We start from the raw sequence: 18,820 nt of genomic DNA, 5'->3' as shown, positions 1-18,820 counted from the left end.
AAATACTGATCTATCACTCTGGCACCCCACCACTTCCCTCACAGTTCAAGTGTAATAACTTTTAGCTTCCCTTAGCTAATATATACTCTTCAAAAGAAGAAACGCAAAACCACATTGTCGTAACATTTGGAGAATTGATTTAATTATTGAATGGTGAGTCCGATAATTACCAAATGTTGCAGGATTGTTCACAATTCACTCTAGTCCATTGTGAGTAAGTGATGGGACACACCACCAAGGTTAAGGTCATCTGGAGTCAATACCGGGTGTGGCCTCCGCGTGTGTTGACAACTGCCTGGCACCGCCTGCCCATTGAAGCAACCAGAGTACGGATGACGTCCCGGGGGATGGTGGCCCACTCGGCCTGCAAGGCTGCTGCCAGCTCGGGCAGGGTCTGGGGCTGTGGTTGTCGCTGTCGGAGGCGTCGGTCCAACTCGTCCCATAGATGCTCAATTGGGATCAAATCCGGTGATATCGATGGCCAAGGAAGGACATTAATGTTGTTGTTCTGTAGGAAAGCCGTTGTGAGACGTGCTGTGTGAGGCCTGGCGTTGTCATGTTGGAACACTGCGTTGGCGTTGGCCATAACTGGAACGATGTGTGGCCGCAGGATCTGGTCAATGTAGCCCTGTGCATTCAGGTTGCCCTGCACGTGGACCAGGTCAGTTCTGCCAGTGTGTGAGATGGCTGCCCACACCATGACACTACCCCCGCCGAATCTGTCCACTTCCTGCACGCAGTTTGCCGCATAACGTTCACCACGACGCCTATACACGCGACATCTTCCATCATGACGTCGGAGCAGAAATCGGGACTCGTCACTGAACCACACCTGTCTCCATCGCAGTTGAGGCCATTGTCGATGAATCTGGCACCACTGCAGTCGGAGTCGACGGTGTTGTGGTGTTAAGATGACACCTCGAACTGGACGTCTGGCACGAATTCCTACCTCACGTAGGCGGTTCCGTACGGTCTGGTCGGATATCCTGCGCAAACCTGGTATTGCTGCGGCTGTGTAGGTGGCAGTAGTCAATCGTTCCCGAAGGTGGCGTACCCGGATGTAGCGGTCCTGCCCGGGGGTAGTGACCCGTGGTCGACCGGATCTAGGGAGGTCACGTGTTGATCCATGTTGCTGGTAACGGTCCCACAGTCTGGAGATGGTGCTTGAGGACACATGGAATGCCCTGGCAACGGCCGTTCTGGATTCGCCTGCGTCTAGTCGGCCGATGGCATTGTTTCTCTGTGGTTCACTGAGACGTGGCATGTCCTGGATTGTCAACTGTCGGCCAGATACAGAGGCCAGGCAAGCGAACACCCTGCACTTTTATACTGTCGGTGTTCATGTTGCACGTGCAGACAACGCACGTGCAGTGGTGACATGGTTTGCACGTGGCTGCGTTTTTGCGAATATTCACATTTTGGAACTTTATTGTACAGTAGCTGCGTTTTATCGAATGTAACCGTGGGAATGTGTTTGGGACATGCAATGACCTTATATTCACAAAGCATGAACCGGTAGGAAACATAAAATCGGAGTTATAACCCATTTGTACCCTTTTGCGTTTCTTTTTTTGAAGAGTATATATGTGTGTGTGTGTGTGTGTGTGTGTGTTTGTGCCCCCCCCCCCCCATTTTTGGCACCTTCCTACGCCCGTGGAAAGGTTTGTAGAACAATCATCTAGAATTTTTATCTTTCTACCTGTCTGTGTCTGTCTGTCCGACTGTGTCTGTTTGTCTGTCCCTTTATCTTTCAGTCTATAACTTCGATTCGATTCGATTCGATTTTTGTATATTCGGAATTTCGAATATTGCAGTGTACGGACACTTGGAAAAAGAGGAACAAACTATATGGCCAACCGTTATCATTAATAAACAATAAACAATGTGGAAGACAAAGCAGGATCACGTGATGTCTTTCCCACTCCTGGCTACAGTCGCGAGAGACACACTACTAACTGCTCTTCAGAAAGGATGAATTCACAGGCACAAACGTTGTAACCGACAAACGACACTCTCCGTCTCGCCAAAATGCAGAGACACTCATATGGGGATATAAAAACGCTGATCTCATCCTATCCATGTCAGACTTCAAGCAGAGAAAATGATGTGATTATAATGTTATATGCATCATGACACACTGAATCGATAATTAAGTTGGTCAATAAACATTGCTTTACTTAAAGGGACACACCCTAGTTACGGCTAGTTGTTAACCATTACGGCGTTGTTTTTCGCTATTAAACCCATTTTTTCACAAATAAAATTGCACTTTACTTACATTTTATTATTTAGAATACACATTTCCATTCACCTGAAGTGCTTTTTGGTAATCCTGATGTTTGTAAAACCACGAAATGCATTTTTTGCATTTTTTCACAAGTCGTGCTGTCGAGAAAAAACCGTTAAGCAAGCGAGGTCCAATCTATTTTTTAGAGGGAATCTTCCTGTGTAAACGTCACAGATGTTGGTATACCACGTGACCGTTATCATTTTGGTTCGGTTTGTTTTCTCGTGCACGGTTCGCGCAATCAACATCCGATTTGTTGTTGTTCATTTGTGAGATTTTTCTTCACAGTTCGTGAACATTTTCAGTAACAATAAAGTTCAGACAAGTAAGTGTCTCAATACAAAACGTTACAAACCCTTAAAACCAATAATTCTTACGATATCTGGAGAGGGGATACAACCAGGACAGAACAGTTAGAACATGTCCAGGAGAGGTGAAAAGAACGCACCCCAAGTCTGTGCGCACTCTGTGAAATTTGTCGTGACGTAGGCATTGTTGTGCTTCGAGCGACATCTACCGGTGACATCAGAATACTAACTTTCAAAATTAATTCAAGCAATTGGGACATGGGGATTCCCATGGTATTTATCGATATAAAACCTGCTTTTTCACTCCATTTGATAAAAACGTGATCTAAGTGTGTTACAGGTTTGTAGATTAACCAAATTATAATTTATTTTCGCTGAATGGAACTAGGGTGTGCGGCTTTAACGAGTATATTTCTTTTTTAATTTTTAGGATTTTTTTTTTTTGGTATGTGTGAAGAAGATCCACTGGTATTTAGTTTTGATCTCCGATTGGTGATTAGTGTTAATTTTCACATGTTTACTTTAATTATTTTGTGATCTAATTAGAAGCCAATAAATGTTCACTTCCAAGATATTATCTCGTGTTAGTTCAACTGTTCAACCTACATGTATGTACACATTAGTACTGGTTTTCTATTTAGGGCGCTTTATTATTTAAACTTCAACCTTGTGTAATCATGTTAATCCAATGCAGTGGATATTTATATTGTCTTTCTAATTTCCTTCACTGAGTTGAATATTCCTTCGTAAACTGCATCTGATACACTTGATTATTCTTCAAGGTACTCGAGATTCGAAATTCGATTCGATTCGAATATTCGTTTGGAGATTCGCAGGGCCCTAGTATGTATGTATGTATATATATATATATGTATGTATGTATGTACAGTATTCTAAGACAGGGTGATCTCACGCGTTGATAAAAATAATCTACAAACGATTGGTGTTTACGGTTTTGTGCATCTGTATGCTAGGTAAAAGATGTTGTGTATTCTTTCTTTTTTGCAGCACGAGAATCGGTTACATCGGTCGTTAATGACATTTGATTTACTTCACTGCTTCCAACCAGCAAGCGGCAGCGGAGGTCATTGATTGAGCAGACGCCTGTAACTGGATACGATCTCCGGAGAAACGGTGCAGCCTGACGCTTTCAATCTCTCGCTATAGTTTCCGTCACACCATTATTTCTTGACTTTGCCTTTAATTTCTCTTAAACCATTTACAGCCAATCAGGGCAGGAATCCGCGGGATACCGCGAATTTCATTGGTCAAAATATTCTTCGGAGGAAAAACTATCGGTTCGGCTGAGACTGTTGATTCTGTGCATAGGTTCCAGTGTGTTGAACTTTGGTATCAGCGAGCACATGTCTTCTTTGATCATTGTGTTGTCTGAAGGATCAGTACTAGTAGTATGTACAGGAGTCTTGTTTAGTGCACATACTCAGCAAATGTAGAATTTTGTTTATGTCGGGACCGAGCGGGACTTAGCAGCGCATGCGATTGCTAGAATGTGAAAACAGGAACAAAGATACGTAAAGTTGACATTTGAGTTACACGGCAGATTGTATTTCTCTGTTCAGCACTTCAAAGGATCAACTGGTTGCGTGTGTTGTTTGACATTGTAAGCTGATGATGGTAATGATTATGATGGTGATGATGGTAATGATGAGATACTGAGTTCGAACAAAAAGAATGCTCTTGAAGTTTAGTCCCCTGTATACTCATAAGTTGATAAGTCAATAAGGAACCAAGCAACTTCACGAATGTATGAAGTTTTCGTTATACTCTCTGGATGCATTCTGAAATACAGAAAACAGGACCAGGGATCTGTATGTGAAGTTCCAAAATTACTTTGTTTATAGATTAAACAAGACACCAAGCAAAATACTAACACTTTGCAGACGACATTTAATTCCAGTTACACCCTGGTTAATATCGATTGCTACGTCCAACACGGAACCAAGAAATTACGTGTGGAGTTTGTTTTGTTATACACCCTGGATGTTAGTATCTGGATGTAAGCTGAGATACATAAAATAATAACAACAACAGCAGTTTCAGCAACAGCAGCAGCAGCAACAACAACAAAACCACCCCCAAACCCTCAGGGCCAGGGATGTGCAAACGGAACTTGTTTCCCAGTACACATTCAGTTTGTACGATGGAACAGGAATGAAATAGCGTGCAAAATCCTGCGTTCAGTTCGTGTTAAATTCCGGCTTGCAAGACAATGGGAAAGATAAGCGTGTTTGAAATCGTCCTGAGCAACCCCCAGGGAGTTTACTTCACGGGACAGGTTCTGCAAGGTCACGTGATCCTGGAACTAACTGAAATCATCAAACTCCGAGGTAAGGGTGTTTTCCAGTATGAGCTACAATTCTGCAAACTAAGTCAAAATTACTCCAATAGCGCTATTTCTTTTCGATGAAACGTTCCCAATTATGTACCAAATTACCTCATGGAAACTGCGCAATCTTTTATATTTTGGACTTAATCCTATGGGACCGGCCTCGGTGGCGTCGTGGCAGGCCATCGGTCTACAGGCTGGTAGGTACTGGGTTCGGATCCCAGTCGAGGCATGGGGTTTTTAATCCAGATACCGACTCCAAATCCTGAGTGAGTGCTCCGCAAGGCTCAATGGGTAGGTGTAAACCACTTGCACCGACCAGTGATCCATAACTGGTTCAACAAAGGCCATGGTTTGTGCTATCCTGCCTGTGGGAAGCACAAATAAAAGATCCCTTGCTGCTAATCGGAAGAGTAGCCCATGTAGTGGCGACAACGGGTTTCCTCTCAAAATCTGTGTTGTCCTTAACCATATGTCTGAAGCCATATAACCGTAAATAAAATGTGTTGAGTGCGTCGTTAAATAAAACATTTCTTTCTTTCTAATCCTATGGGACATTCAAAATTCAATAGCACCACAAGCGCCCCCCGCCCGGTACTGACCCTGGTCTGGCTGCTGGTGCTCTATTGCACTTGCCAATGCGGCGGTTCTTCCTCCCACCCACCCCAAACCCTTTCCTGTCCTGGGCGAAGGAGCTGCTGTGGGGCTACACCTGCGCTACAACTTGCTCTGAATGTACACGTTGACGTTTTATTTCTACCCATCTAATAACCAAGAACATTATTTCACTTGGATTGCCATGAAACAAGCAGGCACCACTGTCAGGATATCAACTAGCATATTCTTTGCAGTTCTAAGGGACCTGGCATCAATATTGTTTATATTAAGTGGCCAGCAGTGGTAGACTTGTCATAACGCTGGCTGGACATTTTAATCGGTTTCGTGGGATCCCGACAAGTGTTATAATTGCCAGTGCACGTGTTTATACTAAGCGTATGAATATTTACTTTGTTTGTAACTAGGTTGTAAACAAAATCCACATGAAGCGCAGAATTCACGTACAATCGGACATCTTTCATTTAAACAGGTTGAAGTTGTAATAACGAGTTAAATTTTTTTAATGATTTAATCATTCCACGTTAACGTTTATTTTGTTTAACGACATCACAAGAGCACAATGATGTATTAATCATGAGCTATGTATGTCAAACATATGGTAATTCTGACATGATATAGTCTTAGAGAGAAAACCCGCTACATTTTTAAATTGGTAGTAAGGGATCTTTTATATGCACTGTCCCACAGACAGGATCGCACATAGCAGCAGGATCGCACATAGCAGCAGGATCGCACATAACACGGCCTTTGATATACCAGTCGTGATGCACTGGCTGGAACGAGAAATAGCCCAATGGGCGACACATAGTGGAAACACGCTGTATGTTTCCGTTAATAGCAGGGAATCTTTAATATAGACTTCCCACTGACAAGACAGCGTATACCAAACCTTTGATTTACCCGTCATGAGACACTAGTTGGGACTAAAAAACAACAACAACAACAATCTGATAATGGGTCGATCCCACAACCAATCCTTCTCATTCTGACCTTATTTGTAACTAGGTTGTAAACAAAACCCACATCTGGCGCAGAATTCCTCTACATACGACGACATAATTCATTTAGACAGTTACAATATCGAGTTTATTTTTTATTTAATCAATTAGAACAGATCAGCCACATGAATGCTCTTACTGTCGTATGCCATTCTTTGATCTCCTTCAGCCATAGTATTGGCAAACGCATGTTGACAACCAGTGATCCATGATTGATATGTACCTTAAAGGCTATGGTAGCCTATGTTTTCTTAACTATAGGAACGTGCAAATAACATATCGTTTGTTGTTTACTCAATAGGCTGGCGCTCGCTCTCTCTCTCTCCGTCTCTCTCTCTCTCTCTCTCTCTCTCTCTCTCTCTCTCTCTCTCTCTATTTTCCCGCATTCCCCCACCCAACTTTTGACTTCTTCAGAATTTTAGATTTTTTGGCCACAAGCTATGATATGTTTAAAACAGATCATTGAATGACTCCCTCTCAAGGTCGCATGTCTCTGGACAGTCATGCATGTGGATGAGGACTTGATATTATTACTTACCACTAACAACTAACCAACTATCCTGGATATATACCTCGGATAGCTGAGGTATATGCTTGAGAGTGTGCTTGAACCTTAATAGGATAGAACCACACGAATAAGAAACAAATGAAATGACATCTATAACTATTAATTTTTCGAACCCCCCCCCCCCCCCCCCCCCCCCACCACCACCACTACACACACTTACATAATTTCATGATCCGCCTCGGCTGGAGATGGTTAGTATTTCAGAATATATGATTGCGTTTTTAGTAATGTACTTAGACACAGAAACAATTTTCAGTGGGGGAACTGCAGCCCAAAACATTGGAAAATAGCTGCACACGGGTGTGTTCGTTGAAGGGCTTTTGAGCTGATGTAGGGGCAGTTTCATACTCAGTGGTAGATCCAGGCAGTTTGGAAAGGGGGCGGGGGATAATTGAGCTTGGTTTGGAAAGGACTCTCACCCACTCCTTTCACAGGAAAATATAAATTTTAGGCTCTTTTTTTTGGGGGGGGGGGGGGGGAGGGGATATAATGCAGTTTAAATAATGATTAATGTAACAGTAAATAGTTTGTAAAAGAATACATTGCACAGGAACGTGTGCAGGAATTTTAGCAAGGTGGGATCTAGACTGTGGCGAGGGACATTTATAGGGGGTCGAGTCAGGCTCCACCGGAAAATATATTGAAAAGAAACAGAAACGTTGCTTGAAATGAAAAATATATTGAAAAGAAACAGAAAAGTTGCTTGTGATGGGGAAGGAGGGGAGGGGGATTGACCCCCGAAACCCTCCTCATGCACATGCGCCTGATTGCAATATTGGGTAACACCAAGAAACATGGCAAATAAGGAAGAGGTGGGGCACTGTAGGCGCATAGCTGAATTCGCTAGTACCCCCCCCCCCCCCCCCACACACACACACACATACACACCGAAGGAAATGGTTTATTTAACGACGCACTCAACACATTATTTTACGGTTATATGGCGTCGGACACAGATATTGAGGGAGGAAACACGCTGTCGCCACTTCATGGGCTACTCTTTTCGATTACCAACAAGAGATCTTTTGTATGCACCATCCCATTGACAGGATAGCACATACCACAGCCTTTGATGTACTAGTCGTTGTGCGCTGGCTGGAGCGAGGAATAGCCCAGTGGGCCCCCACATCGAAGACATGAGAAAGACATTTTATAGCCCCTTCGTTCGGCTGTGTCAACATCGATTAACATTATTACCCCCGGAAATGGCGGGACATTCTCGTGTAATGAAATTTACTACATTGCGCAGATCCGCCACTCATTTCTTATTAATAACAAATGTCTTTATTATCTTATATTTATGGCTTCCTCCTGCCGAAGTATCACGACGCATGCGTATACCGTACCGTATAATCCCAATTTAACACCAAGCTTCGTTGAACTTGTGAAATTATTGGCGTCATGAGACCAATGCATTTGCCTCAATCTCTCGAGGCACAAAGAACATTAAAGTGGAATTTACAGTTTCAGTAATTCTGATACTTCTAAGTAGAGGACGATTTGGGAAAGAAAATGGTTGTTTAACAATATTTGGTATCTAACGTATGGTTACTCCGCCACGAGAAGGGAGCATAGGCGTACGGGCTCCCATTTTGTGTAGGGGGTGAAGGGTGGGAGTGGGGATGCAGGCTGGTTTTTGCCCGAATTAAATGGAAAATACCCGAATATGGATAGCAACGGGTTTTGTGTTTTTTTTTTCTCCATATTAGCATTACTGACAAACAGCCATATATGGTAAGTTTGCAAACGAATCACAACGCATTTTTACATGCATTACAACGAAAATTTAATGTTTTATTTAACGACGCACTCAACACATTTTATTTACGGTTATGTGGCGTCAGACATATGTTTAAAGACCACACAGAGATTTTGAGAGGAAACCCGCTGTCGCCACTACATGGGCTACACTTTCCGCATGGGATCTTTTATTTGCGCTTCCCACAGGCAGGATAGCACAAACCATGGCCTTTGTTGAACCAGTTATGGATCACTGGTCGGTGCAAGTGGTTTACACCTACCTATTGAACCTTGCGGAGCACTCACTCAGGCTTTAGAGTCGGTATCTGGATTAAAAATCCCATGCCTCGACTGGGATCCGAACCCAGTACCTACCAGCCTGTAGACCGATGGCCTAACCACGACGCCACCGACGAATTTTGCGAATAAAATGATGGAAATACATGGTAAAAAGGCCTCAGTTTAGTACATTTCGCCCGAATATCTCTACAATATTTGCCCGAATTTGAGGATTTGCTCCAGCACTGAGGAGGTGGGGCTAGGGGCGGGGATGGGGGAGGCAGTGGGATGAAATACTGAATGAAAGAAAATTGCAAATACATTTATTATTCAGATAAAAATATTTTTGGGACAACAAACACCGTCACATTTATTACAAACGGCAGGTCAGGTAGTATGCGTATTAAAAGTTAGGAGCATTTCGAACTTTGACCTAAAAGGATGTTATTTGATACAGTCCCACCAGCAGTAAACTTCAGAACCTTTTAACACATGAACAACAAATTTCACAGTTAGTAACAGAAACAAAATTAACCTTCCGACGTGGTGCATCATCGTACAAAACAGCACTTACTGTGTGTCTTAGCTAAACATGCATCTTAGTTTACTGATACCCTTAGAATACGTAGCGAAAGGGGACAAGGAAGAAAATGTTTTATTTAACGACGCACTCAACACATTTTATTTGAGGTTATATGGCGTCGGACTTTTCTTTCATTCACCACGCAGATATTGAGAGAGGCAACCCGCTATCGCCACTTCATGGGCTACTCTTTTTCAATTAGCAGCAAGAGATGTTATATGCACCACCCACAGAGAGGGTAGTACATACCACGGCCTTTGTTACACCAGTTGTGAATCACTGGCTGGAACGAGAAATAGCCCAATGGGCCCACCGACGGGAATCGATCTTAGATCGATCGCGCATCAAGCGAGCGCTGTACCACTGAGCTACATCCTGCCCCGAAATGGGATAAAGGCGGGGTTGGGAGAAAAGAAAATGACATGCTCGTATATTTCGCAATTATCGTTTGTCTGCGATAGACAGCTATTTCAATCAACAGGGTTATTTTAACGTTCCTAACGTTATTGATTTATAAATAATCGGCTATTGGATGTAAAAAAACAAACATTGGTAGTACTGACACGTAGTCTTAGAGGAAACCCGCTACAACTTTTCATTAGTAGCAAGAAATATTTTATATGCAACTTCCCACAGACAGGATAAAACATACCACGGCCTTTGATATCCCATTTGTGATGTACTGGCTGGAACAAGAAATAGCTTAACGGGCCTACCGACGGGGATAAATCCCAGACCGACCGCACATCGCTTTACCACTGGGATACGTCTTTCCCCATCCCCCACCACTAACAAAATATATTGTCAACAATATTACTACTATATGTCATGACTCTACTACTCTAATGCACTTTCCCATTTTTAATTCAACTTATTTTCGTGCTTATATTCAATTAAGGTTCAAGCACGATGTCCTTGGCACACACCTCAGCTATCTTGGCTGTCTGTCCAGGACAGTGGGTTAGTTGTTAGTTGGTTAGTGGTTAGTGAGACAGAAGAGGGTATATTGGCCTTACACCTACCCACTGAGCTCTTAAGAACTCGCTCTGGGTTGGAGCCGGTACCGGGCTGCGAACCCTGTACCTACCGGCCTGTAGTCCAATGGCTTAACCACTGCGCCACCGAGGCCGGTGCACTATCCCACAGACAGGATAGCACATACCACGGTCATTGATATACAAGTCGTGAGACACTAGTTGTGACGGGGAAAAAAAGTCCAATCAGAGAATTGGTCCCTGGAGTGGTTCGATCCCACGAACAAAGCATCTCGGGCATAATATTTTTAAGGTTGTCCTTTTTGCGTGAAAACTGATTGATATACATACATACATACACACACACACGCACACGCGCGCGCACACACACACACACACGCGCGCACGCACACACACACACACGCACGCACACACACACACACACACACACACACACACACGCACACACACACGCACACACATACACATACACACACAAACACACACACACACACACACATACACATACACACACAGACAAACACACACACACACACACACGCACACGCGCGCACACACATATGCACACACACGCACACACACGCACACACACACACACACACACGCACACACACACACATAGACGGCGGAAGATAAAAGCAACTGGATGGGCAAGTGATACATTAAGTCGCCTTTCGACAGAGTGGAGAAGGGCAATGTGTTATTTTCAGACGCTTCAGACGTCCCATAGGCCTACTTCATTCATTCATTTCAACTTATTTCCGTGCGTATATCCAATTAAGATTCAAACACGCTGATACATCAGTTATCTGGGCGGCCTGTCCAGGACAGAGGGGTAGCTGTTAGTTGTTAGTGGTTAGCGAGAGAGAAATCAGTGTAGTGGCATTGCACCACCGAGTCGTTAAACATCGCTCTGGGTGAGAGCCGGTACCGGGGTGTGAACCTAGTATTTGCTAGCCTTATGTCTGATATATATACACCTACCCACTGAGCCCTTAAGAACTCGCTCTGGGTTTGAGCCGGTACCGGGCTGCGAACCCTGCACCTACCAACCTGTAGTCCGATGGCTTAACCACTGCGCCACCGAGGCCGGTGCACTATCCCACAGACAGGATAGCACATACCACGGCCATTGATATACAAGTCGTGAGACACTAGTTGTGACGGGGGTGGGGGTGGGGGGTGGGGGAATCCAATCAGAGAATTGGTTCCTGGAGTGGTTAGATCCCACGAACAAAGCAGGCTTACTGTTAATTAGTGCGATATATGACGGTTGCTGGTAAAACTGATCCTGTCAGTATTAACCTTCCCTCTATCAAACCACTGGCCTTGTCAGAGATAAGGCCCAGGGAGGACATGCCTGGACCTTAAAAGGATGTGGGTATGTTAAAATATTTGGCGTTGGAGTTGGTGTCTTTTCTCATTTTCTCGATAAATTGTCACAGTTTCAATATTATGCTAGACACGCGATAGCTACCAAATAAAACAATGCGCCGAGGATGTCGTTAAAACTCCTTCCTTTTCTTTTAGTCTCTTAATTGAATATGTTACAGCACGATGCACGGGCCCTCGTTCATCAATATTGGCTTAACTGGGTAACCGGACGTGGGTCAATTAGATTAATTACTGTCGACTGTGCGCACAGTGGCGCACAAAGCGTCCAGAGACAAGTGATCTGATTGGACAATGCCTCGGCTGTTTGCGTATTGTGTCGCGGTAGCTTGTTTCCTATAGGTCAGGCCACACAGGAATACATCCAACATGGCGCTGGCCGTTCTAATCAATCAACATGGACGTGGACTTGATAAATCTAATTACTCACTCAACATGTCCCTACTTACTAATCTCCATACAAAAGATAGACTCGGGGAAATTTGCAATTACAGCTAGGACTCTACCAGACAGGTCTGGGTTATTTTCAGTTACTGGCAATTTGTTTTGTCAAATTGACCTCTGAAAACTCGTTCAAAGCTGTGACTGATATGAACGGATAAAATTGCTTTACAAAAAGCGACATTACTTTACAGTTTGGAGTCTTAATTCTAATCGATATTCGCTGCAAGAATACGTACAAAAATGGAATTGTCTTGAGACTGTGCTTTATAACCACGTATTCCACGTGCATTATCCATGTCTTGGACAGAAGTCAGAGGTTGTGCCCACGACAGGCGTGCTTGAACAGTTATCTGACGGAAGCATGCCAGAAGGTACGCACACCCACACACCCATGTTAATTTTTCATCTGGCGTAGGTAGTACTCTGGCGAAGTCGGAGGTTGTGCCCACGACATGCGTGCTTGAACAGTTTTTTGATAGACGCACGCAAGAAATTATTCATATCCGCACATTTTCCTGCTACTATAGCTAGTTTTAGTAGTTATATCCAATTATGGGTCAAGCACACAAATTGGCAGCCTAATATAAGACCTCGACGTGAATTTTCTTTTTTTTAAGTGAGTGATTAGTGGCGGGCGAGACGTAGCCCAGTAGTAAAGCGCTCGCTCGATGCGCGGTCGGTTTGGGATCAACCCATGTCAGTGGGCCCATTGGGCTATTTCTCGCTCCAGCCAATACACCACGACTGGTACATCAAAGGCCGTGGTGTGTGCTAGCCTGTGTATGGGATGGTGCATATAAAATATCCCTCGCTGCTAATTAAAAAGAGTAGCCCATGAAGTGGCGACAGCGGGTTTCCTCCCTCGATATCTGTGTGGTCCTTAACCATATGCCCGACGCCATATAACCGTAAATAAAATGTGTTGAGTGCGTCGTTAAATAAAACATTTATTCCTTCCTTCCTGATTAGTGGCTTTCCTAAGTTAGATTATGGGGAGCCATTTAAGCCATGACAATTAAGTGCCATATAAATTCACGTTCTATGGGGAGTTAAAAATGACCCTCCCTGAACTAGTCTCAAGGGGAATGATGGAGAGCGAGGGTGATATTTCCTATTAAACGGCGAATTCTGTAATACACTAAAGGTTATATACAGATTTCAATCAGTTAATGACACACAGGCTACCCTTATCGAAACGCAGCAATGGATCTTTCACATGTAGTTTCCCCTTTAGGACTACACACATACCACGACCTCTGATGCATCCGTCGTAGAACTTAGGATCTATGGCATCTTAGGCGAGGCTTAGGCGTGGAGAGGCTTTTTCGCCAATCCACTCTACGTACTAGCTACCACCCTCCGCCTGTTACCGGCCCCGGTCGGCGCAGCCCCCCCCCCCCCCCCTCCAACCCACTCCACCCTTTTCCTGTCCTGGACGGAGGAGCCGGCCGAGACCGGCACATGTGTCCAGAGCAGGCGTGAGCTACAACAGCTTGTTCTGAATGTGCACGTTTAACACTGACCTGACCTGGGCCCCTTTCCATGAAGTGAACTTCGCACTAAGATCACCTTAGTGCATAAGGTAGCTATGCACTTACGGTGATCTTAGGGCTAAGATCGCTTTGTGGAACGGGGTCCTGACCTGTATGAGCTACAAACCGGCCTCGGTGGCGCAGTGGTTAAGCCATCTAACTACAGGCTGGTAGGTACAGGGTTGGCAGCCCGGTACTGGCTCCAACCAAGATCGAGTTCTTAAGGGTTCAATGGGTAGGTGTAAGGCCACTAAACCTTCTTCTCTCTCACTAACCACTAACCAACTAACAACTAACCTACTGTCCTGGACAGATAGTCCAGATAGTTGAGGTGTGTGTCCAGGACAGCGTGCTTGAACCTTAATTGGATATAAGGACGAAAATAATTTGAATAGAAATAATAGAAATGTATGAGCTACATCCCGTCCCTGATTGTAAGCGTGGATTCCTTTGCGAGTGAGTACAGACAGTCCTCAGTGTGATTGAAATCAAAGCTCACGTCTTATCCGCCTGTGATGTTTGTTAATTGATCTGACATCAGCCAACGTCATTTTGTGTCCTGGTAATGTTTCGTAGTGGATTTGTATTCCTATCATTGTATAGCCATACAATCTGAACGTTCGAAGAAAAAGCAAGAAGAAGGAGAAAGAGAAGAAGAAGAAGAAGACACATAAAGCGAAGAAGAAGAACAAGACGGTATTTTGATTGGTTAAGTAAAAGGAAGGAAATGTTTTATTTAATGACGCACTCAACACATTTTATTTACGGTTATATGGCTTCAGAGATATGGTTAAAGACCACATAGATATTGAGAAAGGCAACCCGCTGTCGCCACTTCATGTGCTACTCTTTTTCGATTAGCAGCAAGGGATCTTTTGTATGCACCATCCCACAGACAGGGTAGTACATACCACGGCCTTTGATATGCCAGTCGTGGTGCACTGGCTGGAACGAGAAATAGCCCAATGGGCCCACCGACGGGGATCGATCCCAAATCGAGCGAGCGCTTTACCACTCGGCTACCTCGCCCCTAGGTTAAGTAAAAGGTCAGCTGGTCACGCGATAACATTGGCTGTCGTTAGATCTATTGGCAGGTATCTGAGGTCGGAGATAACAATAAGATCTAGTATAAATTAGTATGATATAGACTACATTATAGTGTGTGGATTGATACACTCCACCACATTGTTCATATACTGCTCAATATGGTTTTATTTTCTAGGACCTAACTGTAAGGAAAATTCCTAGGTATGGCCAATACTGGAGAAAGAAAATATTCTTTCAGACCATAAGCCTCACACGAGAGTTATTTACACGTAATATTACATAATTGCAAATTACGCATTAGTGCGAGGCGGCAGACCACCGTAATATGTAGAAGTCATGCAACTTGATTGAACTATTTACAGTTATGGGGGTCAAACATCTGTTCGGAACTATTACGAAGGAAATGTATTATTTTAAATCACAATCCAAAGATACCAGCAACTGCGGTGGAGAACGGGGGAGGGTAAATATTAAATGACCTTTGAACTTGGGGAGGGAACCTATATTCAGTTTCAGAAATGAGTGCCAGTGACTTACCCCGCTACTACCATCCCATATGCTTCCAAAATTCAACAGAACCTACGTACTTATTTCCGTCCAATTAAGGTCCAAGCACGCAGTCCTGGAAACACACCTCAATTATCTGGGCTCTATATCCAGGTTAGGGGTTAGTGGTTAGTGATAAAGAAGTCTGTGTAGTGGTCTTCGACCAACCCACTGAGTCGTTAAACTCGCACTGGTGGGAGCCGGTACCGAGGTGCGAACCCGGTAGCTATCAGTGAGTTAACCACTAGGGCCTACACCATCGAGAACGGTACCCATACAACAACCCTGGGGGATAATACTGAGACTATATATAACAGGGCCCGAAACCACCAGTCGCCATTTCATTTCATTTCAACTTATTTTGGTGTTTATATCCAATTAAGGTTCAAGCACGCTGTCCTGGACACACACATAGACAGTCAGACACACACACACACACACACGCCTCAGCTATCTGGGCTGGCTGTCCAGGACAATGGGTTAGTTGTTAGTGAGAGAAAAAGAGGGTGTAGTGGTCTTACACCTACACATTATGTCGTTCAAACGTCGCTCTGGGTGTGTGCCGATACTAGGCTGCGAACCCAGTACCTACCAGCCTTATATCCACGTCACCACCGAGGCCGGTCAGGTCGCCAAATACGACCGAAGTCCATTTTGGACGACTTTTAAATATTAAAAAATAATGACGTTAGTAACCCTGCATTTTTTTTTATTTGGGCGATTTTCTTTCTATAACATATGGGCCACTATTAATAATTGTTTTGCATATATTTATTCCACATTAAAATCTTGCTCATTGTTCGCAAAACTGAACGTATCGGCTTACCGTAATTACGGTAATTTGCCAACATCCATTTATGAACATTGATTTTGCAGACCGGATGTAGTAAGGTGTTGTCTTGATAAAACAGAGACTTCCCTATCCTGTTCGTAACCATTCGGAACATCTCATTTCAATATATTGTATGTTGGTATAGTTTCCCTCTAGAAATTGTTCTTCAAATCAATATTACTTCATATGCTTTCTTTAAAAAAAGAAGATAATTAAACGTTTTTAATTATTTAAAACAAATCTGATATATGAATGTTTCGTATTTGGGCTATTTAAAGCAGGTTTGGCCACTTAAAATGAAAGTTTAGTGGCCCAGACATCTTTGTTAGGGCCACCATAATTTCCTGATGAGTTTCGAGCCCATATATAATAGATCTATTATATCCAAAGCAGGACACTATACTTATGCTGACTCTCATCTCATTTTATAATGGCAAATCCAATACTCCGGTCATTACGAAAGATAATAAGTTTTGCTTGAAACCAATAAATGCCTAAAGCCACCGAAAACCATGATTTCTTTGTTTGGTGGCGGCAGATGACGTCACGCAGGACACACTTGTCATGTTTAAAGGTCATCATGTTGAAACTGAAGAAGCCATTTCGATTTCGTAGCACAGCCATGGCATTTCCTAGACTTCTCAAAACTAATAACTCTGTTAACTAAAAACCGCTTCTACGCGCCTGTTCTCGGAGTAGACATTAAGAAAGAGAAGTGACTGAAACAGAGAACACAGAGAAAATTAATTTCTTAGTCTTTCCTTCCTTCCTTCCTTCCTTCCTTCCTTCCTTCCTTCCTTCCTTTCTTTCTTTCTTTCAAACATATAATGTTTTTGTTGATATTTTAAATTGCATAAATTTATACATTGTCATCTACTCATAATATGCATGTAGTATGGAGAAAACTAAGTAAGTTGGAAAACTTGTGCCTAATCCATTGTTTTTCAAAAGCAACATATGTTCTAATGAAGGGACTGACATATGTTCTAATGAAGGGACCGAAATATGTTTTAATGAAGGGACTGAAATATGTTCTAACGAAGAGACTGACATATGTTCTAATGAAGAGACTGACATATGTTCTAATGAAGGGACATGTGTTTTAATAAAAGGACTGACATGTTCTAATGAAGAGACTGACATATGTTCTAATGAAAACTGAAATATGTTCTAATGATGAGACTGAAATATGTTCTAATGAAGGGACTGAAATATGTTCTAATGAAGGGACTGAAATATGTTCTAATGAAGAAACTGAAATATGTTCTAATGAAGAGACTGACGTGTTCTAATGAAGATACTCAAATATGTTCTAATGAAGGGACTGACATATGTTCTAATAAAGGGACTGAAATATGTTCTAATGAAGAGACTGGCATATATTCTAATGAAGAGACTGACATATATTCTAATGAAGAGACTAAAACAACATAGTCACCAGTGGACATGTAAAATATGAAACGGGCTATATAATAAGAGATACACTTTCTAGAATCGTGTTAAACTGAATTGGCTGTTTCAGAAATTATCAGTTATATTCGGGTGGTATGTGTTGAAAATCAGCGGTAAACACACACACACACACGCACACGCACACGCACATACACACACGCACATACACACACGCACATACACAGACACACACATACACACACATACACATACATACACACACACACAGACACACACATACACACACAGACACACATACATACAAACACACACACACACACGCACATACACACACACGTGCACATACACAGACACACATACACACACAGAGACACACATACACATACACACACAGACACACACACACACACACACACATACATACATACATACAAACACACACAATGATAATGCAAAATATATACCGTTATATATATTTCAAAATATGGCGGCGACGTATGTCTATAATAAATTGTTACCGAACTTTACACAAAGTACAGGCCCATAGGAATCAGTGGTAAGAGGTGGGAATTTACTTTAAATTGTCATATTTTATTTTTAAAAAATGAAAAGAAAAATGGAACCATAACATTTAAAGCAGACAAAAATTGACATGCAAATCATAGCTACAATATTTTGTTCTCCAACCAGTGTACCACAACTGGTCAAAGGCCGTGGTATGTGCTATCTTGTCTGTGGGAAAGTGCATATAAAAGACCCCTTGCTTCATTAATAAAAATGTAGCGGTTTCCTATTATGACTACGAGTCAGAATTACCAAATGTTTGACATCCAATAGCCGATGGTTAATTAATTAATGTGCCGCAGTGGTGTTGTTAAACAAAACAAACTT

General features: G+C 42.9%; 1 protein-coding gene across 1 annotated transcript in view; it reads left to right on the top strand.

Annotated features, from left to right (window-relative positions):
• Window positions 1-1,980: 1,980 nt before the first annotated feature.
• Window positions 1,981-18,820, top strand: part of LOC121385589 (arrestin domain-containing protein 3-like) — a 44,280-nt gene continuing 27,440 nt past the window's right edge. The window contains exons 1-2 of the mRNA XM_041516331.1: window positions 1,981-2,106; window positions 3,604-4,943. Of these exons, the coding sequence (XP_041372265.1) occupies window positions 4,826-4,943 (118 nt within the window). The 5' untranslated portion in view covers window positions 1,981-2,106; window positions 3,604-4,825. The remainder of the gene's footprint in view (window positions 2,107-3,603; window positions 4,944-18,820) is intronic.

Source organism: Gigantopelta aegis, chromosome 2 (assembly GCF_016097555.1).
Source record: "Gigantopelta aegis isolate Gae_Host chromosome 2, Gae_host_genome, whole genome shotgun sequence".
NCBI lineage: Eukaryota > Metazoa > Mollusca > Gastropoda > Neomphalida > Peltospiridae > Gigantopelta > Gigantopelta aegis.
This window is presented reverse-complemented; position numbering and strand designations above follow the sequence as displayed.